This window comes from Notolepis coatsorum (genome assembly GCF_963971535.1).
Source record: "Notolepis coatsorum genome assembly, chromosome: 18".
In the NCBI taxonomy this organism is placed as follows: domain Eukaryota; kingdom Metazoa; phylum Chordata; class Actinopteri; order Aulopiformes; family Paralepididae; genus Notolepis; species Notolepis coatsorum.
The window spans coordinates 47,930,641-47,948,925 of NC_140182.1; the positions used below are offsets into that span (position 1 = coordinate 47,930,641).

Consider the following 18,285-nt stretch of genomic DNA (forward strand, 5'->3'; position numbering starts at 1 on the left):
ACTTGGATGTACGCATCTCACTTATTTAGCTTATTTATTTATTTTTCATGTGCACACAGACATTTTGACTGGTGTATTTGTTTCCAAGCACTGAATTAAAATGTCTATGTATCTATCCTTATCCTTGTGGCTCGTAATTTGTAATTTTTTTTTACAGAAGTCAAATCAACCTGTTACATTTATCATTACTATAATTGTGTTAATATAAAGTATATGCTAACTGAGAAGACACACGGTGACATGTGCTCTAGTGACCTGGTTCGTCCGCCTGTCCCTCTAGCCCTACAACCCACGGCAGGCCATGGTGAAGAGGCTGTCGGTGGTCAACCTGGAGAACTTCAGGAGACAGTACGCCAGGCGCAGGTGGAAGGTACAAAACTCACAAACATTACAGCAGTGGTTCTCAAAGTGGGGCCCGGGGAGGTGGGGACCCGCACAGGTCCTTAACTCATTGAACGCCGATCACGATGATAGTCGGGTTAACTCGCCATCGCTTGAGCACCAATCATGAGTATAGTCAGGTTTTAATCGTTATTTCTTTTATTAGCGATATCCATTCATTTTCATCCATCCAACCTGATGTTATCGTTGGGAATGGGTCTGAGCTCGCAAAAGGGCAAATACCGCCGCCTATCGTCTCCCGGATGGTATTGCACATCATTGGATTGGATTGGCTGGGGATGTGCATAAAAAAAACTCCAGTCCAAGTTTTCCTTCTCGGGCATGCAGTATCAGCTATAACAGATGGACTGGGGACACTCAGAGCAGTGTGGATTATGTGTTTTGGAGAAATAACGTTGGATCAATAAACGCGATCAATATTTGGAATGGCGATCAGGAATTGGATTAATCTTTTTGCAGAACATCAGATGTGAGGTAAGGAATCTATGTTACCAGTTTTGGGTTAATCAGATGTTTTTTTCACAGTGATCACAACGTGTGTGCGTGCCGTTGGCGCTGAGCAAGGCACGGATAAGTGATTTTTCTGCCCGCTTTTGTATCGTGCATAAGGACACATATACTATCGATAATTTAGCGTTTATTTTAAAACGATTCATAAATCAGCCGAAAAATTCCAACGTGTTTTGTGTATTCCACTAAAGAGCTATTATCGCGTTTTTCTCTGGAATTACTAGAAATCTCCAAAACTATACTCGTATTCAAAACGGTATAAAACGGAAATGTACCAATGAAAAAACAATCCGTTTCATACATGTTGACTGCAAGCAAGTCGTTGATAAGCGACGGGTGTATTAGACCCATAGCCATAATTTAAGATATATTTTAAGCACTCGCAAATATCCCCGTCCTCCCATTGATTAAAGCGTGGCGTACTAGGCCTAATTTCCCGGAAGGGGCTCGGCGGTCAATGAGTTAAGGGGGTTCCAGGGGTTCAAAATTGGGAATAGTTTCATTGCACTAATATAATCTTCACTTGTTATTAAAGTGTATAAGTGAGAGTGTATAAGAATGACTATTCTGCTCTCTCCTCTGTTATCTCTCCACCTACAGTATAAACAGTTGTGGAATTCTGGATTAAATCATGTAACAGCAAAGATTTTGTCAGATGGGGGTCATAATCGTATCAAACAGGGGTCCTTGGTCAATTACGTGTCAATTTGTGGGTCCTTGACATGAAGGTTTGTCCTGCATTACAGGACAGTTAACTCATTGACCGCCTGGGATTAGCCTTATCCTGTAGTAGCTACTGCCACGCTGTAAACGATGGGAGTTAGTCACCTTGTTTGTAGAGCTAAATCTATATTCTATATTATAGCCATGGATACAATACTATAGTCATTTGACATTGAGTTTCTTCCGGTCAAGATGCAAACAAGAGATCATTTTTCCATCCATACGTTCCCATGTTATACCGTGGTGAATATAAGTATGGTTTTAGAACCTTAGTTATGGCAGTACATCGATTCCATTGTAGACGTTGCCGTTTCTTGCCTGAACCCGCTATTGTTCCGGAATCAAATCCACATTATAGGTATTATGTTCCATCATGAATGCATGAAAGGGGGGGGGGGGGGGGGGGGTTGATTGTCAGTAACAGCATTCGCATTGAACACTAAAAACTAGGGATGTCCGATATTATCGGTCGATATTGGCATTCAAATGTAATATCGGAAATGATCAGTATCGGTTTTAAAAAAATAAAAGATTATTATTATTTTTTTATTTTTATTTTTTTAATTAAGATTTATTTTTTAGCGTTTATCGCTTTTATCTACTGGGCAGTCCAGTAGAGAGAGAGAGAGGAGGAACGGGAGACAGAGTGGGGGGAAGACATTCGGCAAATAATAATAATAATCGAACCCGGGTCGGCCGTGCCGCGACTCAGCGCGTTATGTGGTTCGCCACTGGGGCAGAGGTCCGTTATCGAGTAATAACGGACCTCTGACGAGCACTATTGACCAATCACAAGCAAGCATTTCGGCGAATGTGAAAACGCCATGTAATAAGTAATGTTAACACTATGGTCGCCAAAAACGCTGTACCACGTCATTCCCCGCCATGCTCATTCTGCCAAAGACGCCGTACCACGTCTTTGATATCAATATTTCAAAAATCTGTGATCGAAATCATATTTCTCCCCCGGAGACTTGAGATCTACTGTTGATCCCCTCTCAACTCTCCAACGGTTCAAGAGCGCCATCTGGTGGCCAATCGGCGGATCGCCCAGAGCGGAAACAGGAAATGGAAGCTGGTGCTCATTCCAATTCGGTCCGATCACTCGATAATAGTCCCAGGACTCGAGCTAGACACAACGGATAGCAATCCGTTACCAATAACTCGATAAACAACATGATTTGGACGTATATACTATTATACAACCTGGAAATGGATCGCATATTTCTACATCCCATAATAGGAATATTTCTGTTCCACGCTCATCGCCCAACGCTATGAGGAAGCTACGGTAAGATTATTATTTTTTAACGTGTTCGATACTAACTGCTCTAATGATCATATCACCCACACTATATGAATCATCTAACGTTGGCCACGGAATTATAAACGACCCCCCCCCCATCCGGTCAACATCAGATGATCAGTAGTAACTTCTAGAAGCACGTCCATTTGAAATTTTTTATCTCGCGCAGATTCCTATCAAACTGTATTTGATCATCAATATAATGCATTTGGGGCTATAAATCACGTTCTGGAGAAAGCTGCAGAAAACGATAAAAACATACTTATACTTTAGACCGTATTTTAGTATGAATATGTGAATGAAAAAGTATAACGTTGCTACACCCTGAACAATAGATACTTGATGTTGAATGGGCCATAGTAATGTCAATTTAGCAATACAATTTAAAAAGTTATAGCCCTGCAAAGAAGGGGAACTTCTCCATAGACAAATAGAGCTGGCGGAGGATGGTATATTAAGAATATAAGCCTGGCGACCAAAGTGTTAATTACCTGAAATTATTCCGTTTTTGGGGGGGGGGGGGGGGGGGGGAACCCTGCATATATCGGTATCGGTTGATATCGGTATCGGGAATTAAGAGTTGGACAATATCGGTATATCGGATATCGGTAAAAAAGCCAATATCGAACATCCCTACTAAAAACGGTTATCAGCCCGATCGGTATGAAAGCATTGGAGGATCAAGCTAAAATGTACGTCAAATCGCCCTTACCTGTGGCCCGGGAGTAATCCAAAAAGAATATTCCAATTGTTTGATCGCCATCTGGTATATCCAATGTCCATTTGCTCGATGGCATAATCCACCATAACATATGGATCGGGCATATTTGACGGGCTTCAATGTAACCGGCAGAACAGTTCGTCTTGCCCGACTAGGAAAAATGTAACCCGAAACCCTTGGCCATCCCACAGCCCAGGATACAATGTTAGAAAGGGTGCTCGATACCGCCGTCTAGCGTGATGCGGCCGGTATTGCACCTAGGCATTCTCAATGCGATTCCCAATGTTAACCCCGAGTCAGTGGGCCTGTAATGAATAGAAATATCGAATAAAAGAAATAACGATCAAATAGCGAGTATACTCGTTGTTGGCGTTCAACGATTGGCGGCCAATAACGAGTATAATCGTCGTTGGCAGTGAATGAGTTAAAGGTACACTCAGGAAGATTTCACATAATTTGGAATGGGGAATGTGGACCGTGTAGAATGTAGACCAATCTCAAGCCCCGCCCTCTTCAGGTATTGATTGAAGAAGTGTGTTATCTCTAACAGAAAGAAGCATTTCATACAAAAGTATTCTGTATTTCTGTATGACAACTAATAAAGAAACTCTATAGTCCTCTCCCCACCGCTGTGAGTCAATGGGGGGACTGCGAGATTTGCGAGTCCTTAAAATATATCTTAAAGTATAGCTATGGGTCTAATACACCCGTCGATTATCAGTTAGTTGCATCCAGTCAACATGTACAAAACGGATTGTTTTTTCATCGGTACATTTCCGTTTTATAGCCTTTTGAATATGAGTATAACTTTGGGTGCCTCTGAGTAATTCCAGAGAAAGACAGATAATAGCGTTTTAGTGGAATACACTAAACACGTTGAATTTTTCGCCTGATTATCATATCTTCCTCAAATCAACGCTAGATTGTCATTATTATCCTTCCTCGTGCATACATGAAAAGAGCATTGGACCGCGGGGCTCCGCCGCAGCCTCCTCAAATTCAGCGGCACACAGCCACACACACACACAACCGCGATCGTGGTAGAAAGACATATCAGATCAACGACCAAATTTATATATAGTGTTCAACAGCATTGCATATTGGGGGGGGGGGGGGGGGGGGGGGGCAGCCTTGCAGATGTATCGTTGAAACAGGTTACCTCGCCTGAGTATTTAAACCCCGCCCGCACGGCTTGGATCGTCCCAGAAAATAAACTAGACCATTACCAATGGGGTGCAATACCAACTGGAAGGCGTAGGCGGCGGTATTTGCCCTTTTGCGAGCTCAGACCCATTCCCAACGATAACATCAGGCTGGATGAATGGATATCGCTAATAAAAGAAATAACGATTAAAACCCGACTATACTTGGTCTGGCGCTCAAGCGATGGCGAGTTAACCCGACTATCATCGTGACTGGCGCTGAATGAGTTAATGGTTGAGTCTGCTGGGTCCTCACTTTTTACGCACATGATTGAATCTACGTGGTCCTCATTCCACGATACCAACGAGTGCACCGTTAATCGTCGTCCACCAATCAGAGGTCAGAGGGGATGATCTCCAAGGATTTATTTTTTGTGACTTTAATATAATCTTCTTTTTTTCTTTTTCTTTTTACAGCTGTCGTTTAGAATTGTGTCTCTTTGCAACCACTTAACACGCATGATGAGGAAGGGCCACCCTAAACTGCCTGACGACAATGAGGTAGGTGTACACTGTTGCATTAGTCATCTCCTAATCTATCGCTGATCCAGGTCAGTGAGTATTGGCTCCTTCCAGGGGTTAAAGTCATAAGAGGCTGTGTCACCTTGAACTTATTTCAGTGAGATAAAGAGGTAATACTGAGGATGTTACCAAGATTACGTTCCCACAGCCCTACGTTCCCACAGCCCTACGTTCCCACAGTCCTACGTTCCCACAGCCCTACGTTCCCACAGCCCTACGTTCCCACAGCCCTATGTTCCCACAGTCCTACGTTCCCACAGCCCTACGTTCCCACAGCCCTACATTCCCACAGCCCTACGTTCCCACAGCTCTACGTTCCCACAGCCCTACGTTCCCACAGTCCTACGTTCCCACAGCCCTACGTTCCCACAGCCCTACGTTCCCACAGCCCTACGTTCCCACAGCTCTACGTTCCCACAGCCCTACGTTCCCACAGTCCTATGTTTCCTCAGTTTAAAATGGTTGCCATTCATTGGTCTTTTCAAAGGCAACAATAAAGAAAAAATAAATACACTGGGCTTATCCTTTAAACGTCTTCATCTGTTGATGTGTTAAAAGGATTGACTTAAAATCCCATGGGGTGGTAAGAAGGGGAGGGGTGCCCCCCCCAATCAATTCTGCTTCAGGCCTCCAGAAGGTAAAGGGAAGCCCCTGGACACACATAATACATTACAATGACAACAGTGCCTCAAAGTGTACAGGGACAGTGAGGGACAGTGAGGGACAGGGAGAGACAGGGAGAGACAGGGAGGGACAGGGAGAGACAGTGAAGGACAGTGAAGGACAGGGAGAGACAGGGAGAGACAGGGAGGGACAGGGAGAGACAGTGAAGGACAGTGAAGGACAGGGAGAGACAGGGAGAGACAGGGAGGGACAGGGATAGACAGTGAAGGACAGGGAGGAACAGTGAAGGACAGGGAGGGACAGTGAAGGACAGGGAGGGACAGTGAAGGACAGGGAGAGACAGGGAGAGACAGGGAGAGACAGGGAGGGACAGGGATAGACAGTGAAGGACAGGGAGGAACAGTGAAGGACAGGGAGGGACAGTGAAGGACAGGGAGGGACAGTGAAGGACAGGGAGGGACAGGGAGAGACAGGGAGAGACAGGGAGGGACAGGGAGAGACAGTGAAGGACAGTGAAGGACAGGGAGAGACAGGGAGAGACAGGGAGGGACAGGGAGAGACAATGAAGGACAGTGAAGGACAGGGAGAGACAGGGAGAGACAGGGAGGGACAGGGATAGACAGTGAAGGACAGGGAGGGACAGTGAAGGACAGGGAGGGACAGTGAAGGACAGGGAGGGACAGTGAAGGACAGGGAGGAACAGTGAAGGACAGGGAGGGACAGTGAAGGACAGGGAGGGACAGGGAGAGACAGGGAGGGACAGGGGGCAGGGAGGGATAGGGAGACACAGGGGGCAGGGAGGGACAGGGAGAGACAGGGGGGGGGGCAGGGAGGGATAGGGAGACACGGGCAGGGAGGGACAGGGAGAGACAGGGAGGGACAGGGGCAGGGAGGGATAGGGAGAGACAGGGAGGGACAGGGGCAGGGAGGGATAGGGAGACAGGGCAGGGAGGGACAGGGAGAGACAGAGAAGGACAGGGAGGGACAGGGGGGCAGGGAGGGACATGGAGGGGCAGGGAGAGAGGGAGGGACAGAGAGACAGGGAGAGACAGGGGGGCAGGGAGGGACAGGGAGAGGCAGGGAGAGACAGGGAGGGACAGGGAGAGACAGGGAGGGACAGGGACAGGGAAGGACAGAGAGAGACAGGGGGCAGGGAGGGACAGGGGACGACAGGGAGAGACAGGGGACAGACTCGGCAGAGAGGGAGAAACAGAGAAGGACAGGGAGGCGCAGGGAGAGACAGGGAGGGACAGAGAGACAGGGGGGGCAGGGAGAGACAGGAAGGGACAGGGACAGGGAAGGACAGAGAGAGACAGGGGGCAGGGAGGGACAGGGGGCGACAGGGAGAGACAGGGGACAGGGAAGGACAGGGAGGGGCAGTGAGGGACAAGGAGGGGCAGCAGAACAAACAATTGACACGGTTTGACTATAGAGTTTCTTTATTAGTTGTCATACAGAAATACAGAATACTTTTGTATGAAATGCTTCTTTCTGTTAGAGATAACACACTTCTTCAATCAATACCTGAAGTGAAAATAATACAATTTAAAAAGTGTCAGCTAAATGACTAAATTTAAATAATACTTTGTGTGTTGGATTATTTCAGAAGGACTGTGAAAGTGACCAAGACGAGGATGTCGTGAGGAGAAGGCCGAGGGCCAGAAAGAGAAGCAGCACTTCCTGAATGGGTCACACTGCTCTGTCACCTTTAGAACCTGAGGATGTGTCCGTTCCAGAAACAGTGGACTCTGGACTCATCAATACATATCAAATTGAATAAATAGGCTATTTATTTGGAGGTATGCAGTAGATGCAGCAGTCTACACGGTGCAGGCAATGAGTTTGTCTCTGTGATCAAAGATACCAACAGACTGTTTTCAATGTGTTGCCTAGCGTTCTGGAAAGGTATTGTGTGCTTCCTACATTATTTCTGTCAACTAGAATGCAGGCATTTACTGTATAGTTGACAGGCGATGGAGAAGCAAATATTACTGTATACAAAAGATTATGCTGCTTTTCCTCTTTTAACTCTGGTCTTAAAAGTGCCTCAACTGCCAACTGACATTGGATTGTTCACAATTGCTTAGATCAGGGGTTCCCAAACTTTTTCAGCTCGAGACCCAAAAGAGAAATTTGGTGTTTCCCCGGGACCCAAACTTACAAAAATACATTATGAATTACCATAACATACATTTATAAACTACTGATAAAGAACAAACCATGAATTTCAAATGTATATGAAATGTATTTATTTAATTATAAAAGTACATCACAGCAATAATCAGAGTGTAATGTTAAGTTGCTCACCACCTCATAACATACAATTTTGTAACACTTTTAAATGAACAAACATGTTCTACTCTCCTTTCTATTTCTCACCCCTTTTTCAACTCTCCATTTCTTACCCCCTCCCTCCGTCACTCAACCTTAAACCCCAACATTGAGCAACATTCTGATTAATTTGTACTGGCTTATTTTAAAATTCTACTGACCTGACATCATGATAGATGGGGTATAATATTTCATCTATGGCACAATGAAATCTAATGAGAGGTATGTGGCTGGTTGAAGTTTTCAACCAGCAGATCTATTCTGGGCTTGGTTTTTGAAAGTGCTATTCTGAGGTCATGCTGAGCATTTAGTCTGTTTCTGTATTTGTTTTTCAGGTATGCTAGAGTAGAAAACCCAGATTCACATAAGTATGTGGTGCCAAACTGAATCAACACATCTACAGCTTTTTTTATAAAAAAAAAATGGAATATATTTTTTTTATTATTATTTTTTTACTTTTTATTGGCAACCCATTTTGGGTCGCGACCCAGAGTTTGGGAAACGCTGGCTTAGATCATTGTTTTATTTGAAAGGTCTTATAGGCTGCATGCACCACAATTAGCCGTTTACATTGCCAGTTGTGTTCCAGTTACTGTATATGACAGTGTCAAAGAAAGTGATTGTTTTAAATGAAGAGACTTGCAGGGAGACAACTTGATAGCAGATATTCATAGCCTAATGTTTACACGTTGTTCTGCTTATCTCAGCAATGCCTGCATAAAAAGAATGTATCACGTGTATCGCTGCAAAAAAGAAAAAGCCTTGATATTGTACATCATACAGGGATACATCATACATCAGCTTGTTTACTGGATGTATTATTCTTTTTCCTGTTGTTGCTCATATCCAGTGGGACCAATGTTGTCTTTGGTTCATCACAAAAGTAAGTGTATAAAAGAAATCTGACTATTTCATTAATTTTTTTGTGCCGTTGTTAGGTCTGGATATATTTTGTTATATTTATGGTGTAAATATAAATGTTTTGCCCATGTCCATGATTTCAATGTCACTAGTGTCTTTACTGTTGTAAACAGGAATGCCATCTTTCCGTTCCTCTGTATGTATTTGTACTTTGAAATGTGTTTAAAAGATACATGAATAAACATGTTGCAACTTGACATAATTTGCCCTCCTCATCAGCATTTCATAATGAGGTTAAACACCATTGACCTAATCACCTAGTAATTAGCAGCTCTTAAATCGTGTTCAAGACAGAAGGATCATATACCTCGTTATATTTAAATAGTCCTGGACATTTGACCATCGGATGCTTCTTGTTATGTGCGCGTTATGTGGTGGCTGCTTTTAACTAAGGCACCTTATAAGTCCATACATTTTTGCATGTGTGGCCCCAGTGAGAAATGAAACCTATTACCCTTTGAGCTACACAGGACTGCATGAAGATTTGGTGAAGGTTGGCATATTTTGATTGAATCAAGTATAGAGTACAACAAAATTAAGTTTGCATCCGGGGGGTGGGGGGCTGTCACGTGGTGCAGTTCTGAGCCTGCCGGTCCTGGAACTGAGCGCCTCCCAGAGGGGAGGAGGGCAAACTGTCTGTGGTTGGGGGTGGCCCCCCACCCACCCACCCCACCTACCCAACCTCCTCCAATGTACAGTTTCTACGTCAAATGTATATACACTCTTTTTCTGGACACTTTTTGTATCACAAACAGTACTGTATGTGCAAATCTGGTATGTCATAAATGTATAGATGTAGCAGTACTGTCTATCTGTATGTCGTGTGTGTCGTATATGTTATGATGAATTGAAAATGGGGGACCCTGATGTAAACAAGACGAAAGTCTTTCTCTGGTCTGCATCCCCTTAACAATTGTATGTATTGAGCTGTACTGTACTGTACCCATTCTGCAATCCGTTAATAAACTTTTCAATCAATCAAGAGGTGTCATTGTTATGAGCGCTTTCCTAGAGGTTAAGAAAGTGAACATGGAAAGTCACAGGTTAGATCCCTGGAACCAGGGATGCACCGATCCGATATTGATCTCGGATATCGGCCCCGATATGACTAAAATAGCTTGATCGGGTATCAGTAAAGAATATATATATCGGATTTTTTTTTGTTTAACTCTTTTTTTTATAATAATATAAGAAGAAATAAAATAAGAAATAACAATTGAGTACATTTATATCTGTTCATTTGTTACATTTTGTTTCACTAAGTTAGGAAAGTAATGTTTTAATCAAGCCTGATGTTGCCTTGCACAAAAGAATGATCCCAGTCTCTTCCACACAGTGAGGCAGTTTATTACAGTTTATTATTAATTATTATTAATTGAACAATGGGTATCGGATTGGTACTTGGTATCGGCCGATACCCAAAGCCAAGGTATCGGTATCGGGACTGAAAAAGTCGGATCGGTGCATCCCTACCTGGAACCAGGGAGGATATTAAATACATGTTAGCCAGGGATTGCTAAATTGCTGATTGTTTATCTTTGACGCCACCAGCACTACCATATTATTATTATTATTATTATTATTATTATTATTATTATTATTATTATTATTATTATTATTATTATTATTATTATTATTGTTGTTATAAACTATTTATAGAGCTCTTGATGATGATGATGAATAGTTTATTTTCGGTCTTTGTTTACAGATAAATCAAAAACACATGTGTGGACTTTCAAAAGGAAAAGAAAAAATCACAAATGTACATAATTCAAAGTAAGCTCACACAAAATCCAAGCTCAATGACCGAAAAAGGAATAGGCTGAAGCACATGCTTATTTTTGCCTATCCTTTACAATTCTTAAAAACTAAATATACTTTAATATAAGAAAGAAAAACTTAAAATATGCTGCAAGATATAATAAAAAAAAATTCAAATATACTTTTTTTGTTGATTTTGAGATTTTGTTATATTTTGCTTCCTAAACATGTCTTCTATGAAACTAGTGACAATAAAACGTCAATAACACACATTTAGTTGTTTATTTGACTTCATTTTGCCTTATTGCATCCATAAATGTGCACATATTTAATGGGGAAGTGCCTCATTTGCATATATAAACATACATTTCAGAAAACTTGTTATATATTTTTTCTTAGTTTATATGTACATAACAAACTGGGAAAGTTTCATAGTGATATCTATTCAAATATCTTTTGCCTATTAGAGGGTACTACACTGTACTACACTGTTTGTAGCCTGTGTGTAGTTCTGTTCAGTTCAATAACATCATTATTATTATTATTCAGTTATCAGGCATGTGTTTAGGTTGTCAATTACTAATGGTTTGATAAAGGTATTGTGTTTGTAGATAGCTGTTTAAAAAAAATGTATGCCATTTTACAATACAGAACTTTGAAGGCGTTTTCCCAAAAATGAGTTCTAATGAGTTTTTCCTCATACTCTGAGCCAGAAATCTCCACTTCAGTAGCACTCACATACACCAAACCTTCCAGTTCTATTCATATCTATGTTTTGAAGGTATTTACAGAAGGGTTTGTTGATATCGCATTCATACCCTGATTTATATCACATTTTATTCCTAAAAACATGGCGAAATATGGAATTTTACCATAAAAATGGACTGAATGGAGTATTTTCTGATTTATGGAGTGATAAAAAGAGTTATCCAAAATCCCCTCTGTAATAACCATTGGCTCTAATATGTCAACAAAATGAAACTATAATTTTGAAAATGGCTTTATCCAATGTTCAGATTTCTGTCCTGGAATTATATGCAAATTAGTGCATATTTAAGTAGATCATGCCTCATTTGCATATTTAAACATACAATTTCAGAAAACTTGTAATACAAAAAAGTCTTGACTTAGTAATCAACTGGGGAAGTTTCATTGTGATATCTATTAGTTAAATTTTTTACCCTAGTCACCTGTAGTGTCTCGCCTTAAGAGAAAAAAAAGAGAAAAATAAATGTTTGATGTTTTATTCAAAACTGTACTCCTGAATTATTTTATCCTTCAGGGCCTTTTTAAATCTCCCCTGAGAAGTACACAACTTCAACCGTCACTAAGACTATTCCACAATTTAACTCCCAAAATGTAAACACATCTAGCTTTTACATTAGTTCTTACCTTTTTATATGTTTTAAGAATACACAACCCTCTTAAATTATACTTTCTTTCTCTTTTCAGAACACAGTTACAATATTCTTTTGTTTTTAAATATTGTTATTAAAAACAACTAAGATAGAACACTGGTTTACATACATGGACATATAGCTGCGTATAATCTGCATAGCAGTGAAGGGAGATATTGGCCTTGTGAATGATCTGAGAAGCATATAAATTGAACAATACGTGGGCCAAATATATATCCCTGGAGGATTCCCCACGACAACGGTAAGAGTGCAGTGTGCCAACTCACTTTGCAAGTAAAATGGCATAATCAGCTGTTAGAAATTCCATGCTGAGATCCAAACGGATTTGGAGCAGAGTCACGAGCGCTGGCAGCAAGTAGTCACAGTGCATCAGTATTCTAGTCATTTTTAAGGAGAGCTGTCTCAGAGCTATGGAGAGCTATAAGAAATCTTGACTGACAACTTCTCATAGATGTGTTTGATGTTTTATTAAAAAATACATCAGCTGAGAGGAGTCTTCCTCTAAGACTTCAGATAAAAGTGATAGTAGTTTGGAAGTCAGTTGATAATCACTAAGATGAAGAGAATCTAAATTGGATCAACTGGGATGTCCCAGGGGCACTGACCTGTAGCTGACCTTGCTGTGCAATTTTAAGAGGTTTCTGTTACCAATAAAGTGGATCTGACTATACTACTCTTCTAAACAAGACTATTTGACACAAGCCATAGGACAGCTGGCTCTATGAATGGACCTCCCTGTGTGTACAAGGGTTTGATTAGTGGTGGTTGTATACTGTGATCATTCTATACTGTGATCTCTTTGATGTCTAGAACAGCATGGGGGACTCTCCTTTTAAGTGAATGCATTCCATATAATTTGTGAGCATAAACCAGCACTAATTATGGTAGCGCTTGTTGGCTATACATTTGAGATTGATTTCTTTCAAACTGTGACTGTTCGGTTATGCCACTTCACAACAGCAATGTTGTTGTTTTTGTTTGGTTAGTGTGAAGGAGATTGTGGGGGGGGGGTGTGTGACCTGGACTAAATACATTGCTGGCAGTGAGAAAATGTAGGCCACAAAGAAAGGGATATAGCGAATAAAGTAGGTGAGCTTAGAATGTGCAAAGTTGTGTATAGGTCGTATCACATCTTAAGAATCTGTCTCCAGATAGCCTTTTAATATGTTAGCGTCTGTACAACATAGCTACACACGCCTATTCTTCCACACCATTAAATTCCAAGAGGAAATCACTAATCCAATAGAATTGCAGTGGGGTTTCAGACAGTCCCCGGCAGATTTTCCAGTACAACTGTTCTACAGAACCATGCAGAACTGGCTAATGTCTAATGCGCTTGGAGTACTTCTCTTCTTTATTGGTATTAATGAGTGGCTAAAGCTGCCAATGTGCTCATAACATGTTGGGTAACTTTCTGTTCTCAGCTGTCAGTGCCATTTATTTCAACAACCCTCTCTTATGTCAGTCTGTAGACTTCAAATGGATTTGACTGTGCGTGGTTTCATCTCAAAATATTGACCACAAATCAATTGATTGATTGATTTAAAACTTTATTAAAAGATTGCAGAATGGGTACAATACAGTACGGCTCAATACACAAGGGGATGCAGACCAGAGAAAGACTTTTGTCTTGTTTATATCAGGGTCCCCCATTTTTAATTCATCATGACATTTATGACATACACGAATTTATGTCATATACAATACAAACCATACAAATTATTGTGGTACTTTGTAGTAGTTTGGGGTACTTTGTGATATTTTGTGGTATGCTTTGTATTGTTTTGTGGTTGTTTGTACTGTACTTTGTGGTTGTTTGGGGTACAGTACTTTGTGGTAAGCGTTATGATACTTTGCAGTAGTTTGGGGTAATTTGTGTGGTATGCTTTGTGGTGCTTAGTGGGATGTTGTGGTACTTTGGGATACCTTTTGAGCTACTTTGTGGTATGATGTGCGCTACTTTGTGGTAGTTTGGGGTACTTGGCTTAATCATGCCAAATATATTATTTATAATCATAATAATTTCCCAAATGTCTTTATGACAATATGACAGCTATTTGGAAAAAAGTACCAATGTAACTGAAATGTACTGCCAGTCTGCCACTATAGATATACTGTAGCTTTGGGGTTTTATAACTTGTTCAACACATATTGCCAAGTTGACATCATTTGTAAAGTCCTTATTAGTATATGAAAGAGTTCTATTGTATGGCACATGTACACACACACTTCAGGAATCTGACAGCTGCTTGTAGAGGTGCCTTTCTACAGAAGCTCTATTACTGTTCATTATGATATCCCGTAACTTACTGGCAGATGATGTGATACAGCATGTTTGAGTGAATGAGTCCACAGTATCTCAAGCCTGGTGACTGTAAATATGTAAACCATGGTATATCGTTGATACACGATCCGGGCCAGGCTTTGTTATGACCGCGAAGTAGCACGCCGGTCATCTATTGCAGTCGGTAGTTCTGATGCGTCATTTCCCACAGCAGATGCCGATGCTCGAATAGGTGACGGGCTCAGCTGTGTCGTCTACCAGCGGCACGGCACGGGTACTGGGTTTACGGGATGCCGGTGGACTTAGGGACAGGATGTCCAGGCGGTGGCTGTGATGGTGAGATTTTCTGCATTCTACTGTACTGTGTACAGTATGAAACCCAAGTCGTGAACAACTTTAGGGGTCGAACCAAAAGGTTTGAGAACCAGCAAACTATAATGATGTGACTTCTCTCCTCAGCTGGCTCTCTGATTGTGTCACAGTTGTGGGAGATCAGGTCCTGGGGGGCCTCACAGTAGGAGTTGACATTTGGGACTCGGATTACAATGACACATCTCAGGAAGAATGTAACAGTTAACCTGCAGGTTCATGTGATTATGTGCCAAAGCTATGACCCCCCCCCCCCCCCCCCCCACCTACCCAACGCCCCCACCTCCACCCCACCTGCACAACCTCCTCCAATGTACAGTTCCTTCCCCCTCAAATGTCCTTTTAGACTCTTTTTGTACTCATAAACAGTACTGTATATTTGTAGATCTGGTATGTCATAAATGTCTAGATGTAACAGTAGTATACCTGTATGTCATCATGTTATGATGAATTGAAAATGGGGGACCCTGATGTAAACAAGACGAAAGTCTTTCTCTGGTCTGCATACCCTTAACAATTGTGTGTATTGAGCTGTACTGTATTGTACCCATTCTGCAATCTGTTAATAAAATGTTCAATCAATCAATCAAACCTCATAATCTAGGGTAACAATAGAATGCAATGATAGAAAAGGTGTCATTTGTCACTGTGCAAGCAGACTGTAGAGATATCACAAACATTTAAAGAACCACGTGGAACAGTACATTTCCACAAAGTCATGGACACTAATGCGGATGGCACAAATGTGTGTTGTTTCACTGATTCAGCCATTGAAAACAATGTTCCTTTGATGCTCTGCAAGGTGCACTTATTCATCTTAAATTGGTTCATGTTCTTTTCTAGAGCCAGAGGTATTGATTACAATAATCTGTAATATTATGAACAGTGAATGCGTCTGACATTGAGAGAGTTACAGAATATCTTGGCATCTGACTTGATGCGATTTTACATTTAAATTAGTAAATCTTGTCAGTAAATGAGAGCAAACAAAGCCGGCTTCTTGTACAGAAATGGGAACAGATCTCCCATGCGTAGTAGAAGGCATCATTGAAGCAGTCTTGTCAGGTTTGAATGACTGAGATGTGATTTATAGACATGCTGCTGTTTCCACTCTTAAGCCCTTGGACTCTGTGTATAATTCCCCCCTCAGACCTTTGTATCTTCGATGGTAAAGATATGCTACTCATCACTGCATCCTGTATGAAAAGGTTGAGTGGTCTCTTCTGTCAAAAAGGTGTGATCAGTATTAGTATCTATTTGTTTATCTATAAAGCCTTAATTGGAATATTGCTATTTGTAGGGGAACTATGCCCATTTTCAAAATTCATGTTATTCCTCTGGTCTAAGACAGTCCAAAGATATGAGTTAACATGAACAGCTCTCTCCCAAATCCAAAACATGTGCTGTGTTAAAACTAAGATTTGCTATCAAGTCTAGATCTGCTCCATAGCCAGTAAATGTTATATGTGACACTGAGAAACACCCAGGGGACTGTTTGTTCTGAATATGTATATGGGACATTTTCTGTTTCAGAACTCACTAATAGAATAAAGCTCAATTTGGGTCTAAAAAAGAATAGATTCTGTGGTTCCACAAAACCAGTCTCCCATGAGAGTATAACTCATGTTCATAAATATTGATTGAATTTTCCTAGGCCATAAAAATAACTTATTGGAATTCTTAATTTAGGTGGAAACGCCATCTTATATGGCATCAGAGTTAGATTGGACCTTTTGGACCCGATGAGACTCACTCAAATGACTGGCTTTATGCTCGAAGTCCCTTGAACACTAACCTCGTTCCCAGTTTTATCTCCTCGAACACTGAGCTTGGAAAGACTGCTTTTAGCGTTTGTGCTCCAACACACTGCACAAATTAACACTATAATTGAAATCCATGATCACAAACCATTCTGCTTCAGTTTGTAATTATTTTAATTTAATTTATTTTATTTTTAAATCTTGTTTAGCTGTCTTAACTTTGTACCGGTATGTCCTCAACATCACTATAAACTAGGTCTAGCCCTCAAGGATTTATTTAGATAAATAAATAATAATAATAATAATAATAATAATAATAATAATAATAATAATAATAATAATAATAATAATAATAATAATAATAATAATAATAATAATAATAATAATAATAATAATAATAATAATATAAGTTTAATTCATTAATATTTCCAAGTTCCTTTGTTTTCTCCTCTGATGTCACTGACGTGATGCACAAGCCATGAATGCTCTTCACGGTTGTTTGTGAGCACTTTGTCATATGTTTCGAGCTACCTTGGTTACAGTAGTTTGTAGTACTTTGTAGTAGTTTGGGGTACTTTTTGATATTTTGTGAAATGCTTTGTAGTGTTTTGTGGTGTTTTTGTCGTTGTTTGTAATACTGTACTTTGTAGTGCTTTGTGGTTGTTTGGGGTACTTTGTTGTGTGGTAGTTTTGGGTAATTTGTGGTATGCTTTGTGGGGTGTTGTTGTGGTACTTTGGGATACTTTGTGGTATCTTTTGAGCTACGTTGTGGTATTGTATGGTATTTTGTGGTACTTTGCGCTACTTTGTGGTATTTTTATTTGGCTTTGTCATGCCAAATAAAAAGTGTGTGTGCGTGTGCGTGTGTGTGACTTCTATAATATGCTGCTGCAGCTTGTCTCCTCTTGAACACCCGGACACGTGATCTTTACCAGCAAAAGGAAAAGGCCATTAGTCATTAGTTTAATTTTTTCCTTTTACCATAGTGCCACCTAGTGGATGGAGCAGGGAATTAACTTCAAATTACATCTGTCACCTACTGCGCTTCAATAGCAACACTAGTCATTTATTAGAAGGGGTCTGTATCTGTCCGTCTCCCAGTTTGTACCATCAGTTCTTTTGGATGAATGATTTGTAAATTAAATTAGTACGGCACACTCATATTTCAGGATCCAATATTACAAGTTACAACCAGCTCTGTTCACTGCAATCATTGTATATATAACTGTGATGATGTCACTGAGCAGTTCATATTCTCTGCAGCAGTTATTCAGAGGCTGAGCTCTGCAGAGGGCTGGTGACAGTGGGAGGCTGTGTAGCTCAGGAGACAGACCTGGGGGCCATTAATCATGCATGCCAGCCACTCACTTTATCTGTGTGATCATTAGGGCATACTTTAGTACGATGATCACTCTCTGGAAATTATCTCCT

At 40.9% G+C, this 18,285-nt stretch overlaps 1 protein-coding gene across 1 annotated transcript in view; it reads left to right on the plus strand.

Annotated features, from left to right (window-relative positions):
* The window catches only part of dapk2b (death-associated protein kinase 2b), a gene marked incomplete at its 3' end in the record, with an annotated part of 47,767 nt that extends 38,134 nt beyond the window's left edge, over window positions 1–9,633 (plus strand). The window contains exons 10-12 of the mRNA XM_084334530.1: window positions 281–370; window positions 5,282–5,365; window positions 7,617–9,633. Coding sequence (XP_084190656.1) covers window positions 281–370; window positions 5,282–5,365; window positions 7,617–7,694 — 252 coding nt within the window. The remainder of the gene's footprint in view (window positions 1–280; window positions 371–5,281; window positions 5,366–7,616) is intronic.
* Window positions 9,634–18,285: the final 8,652 nt, after the last annotated feature.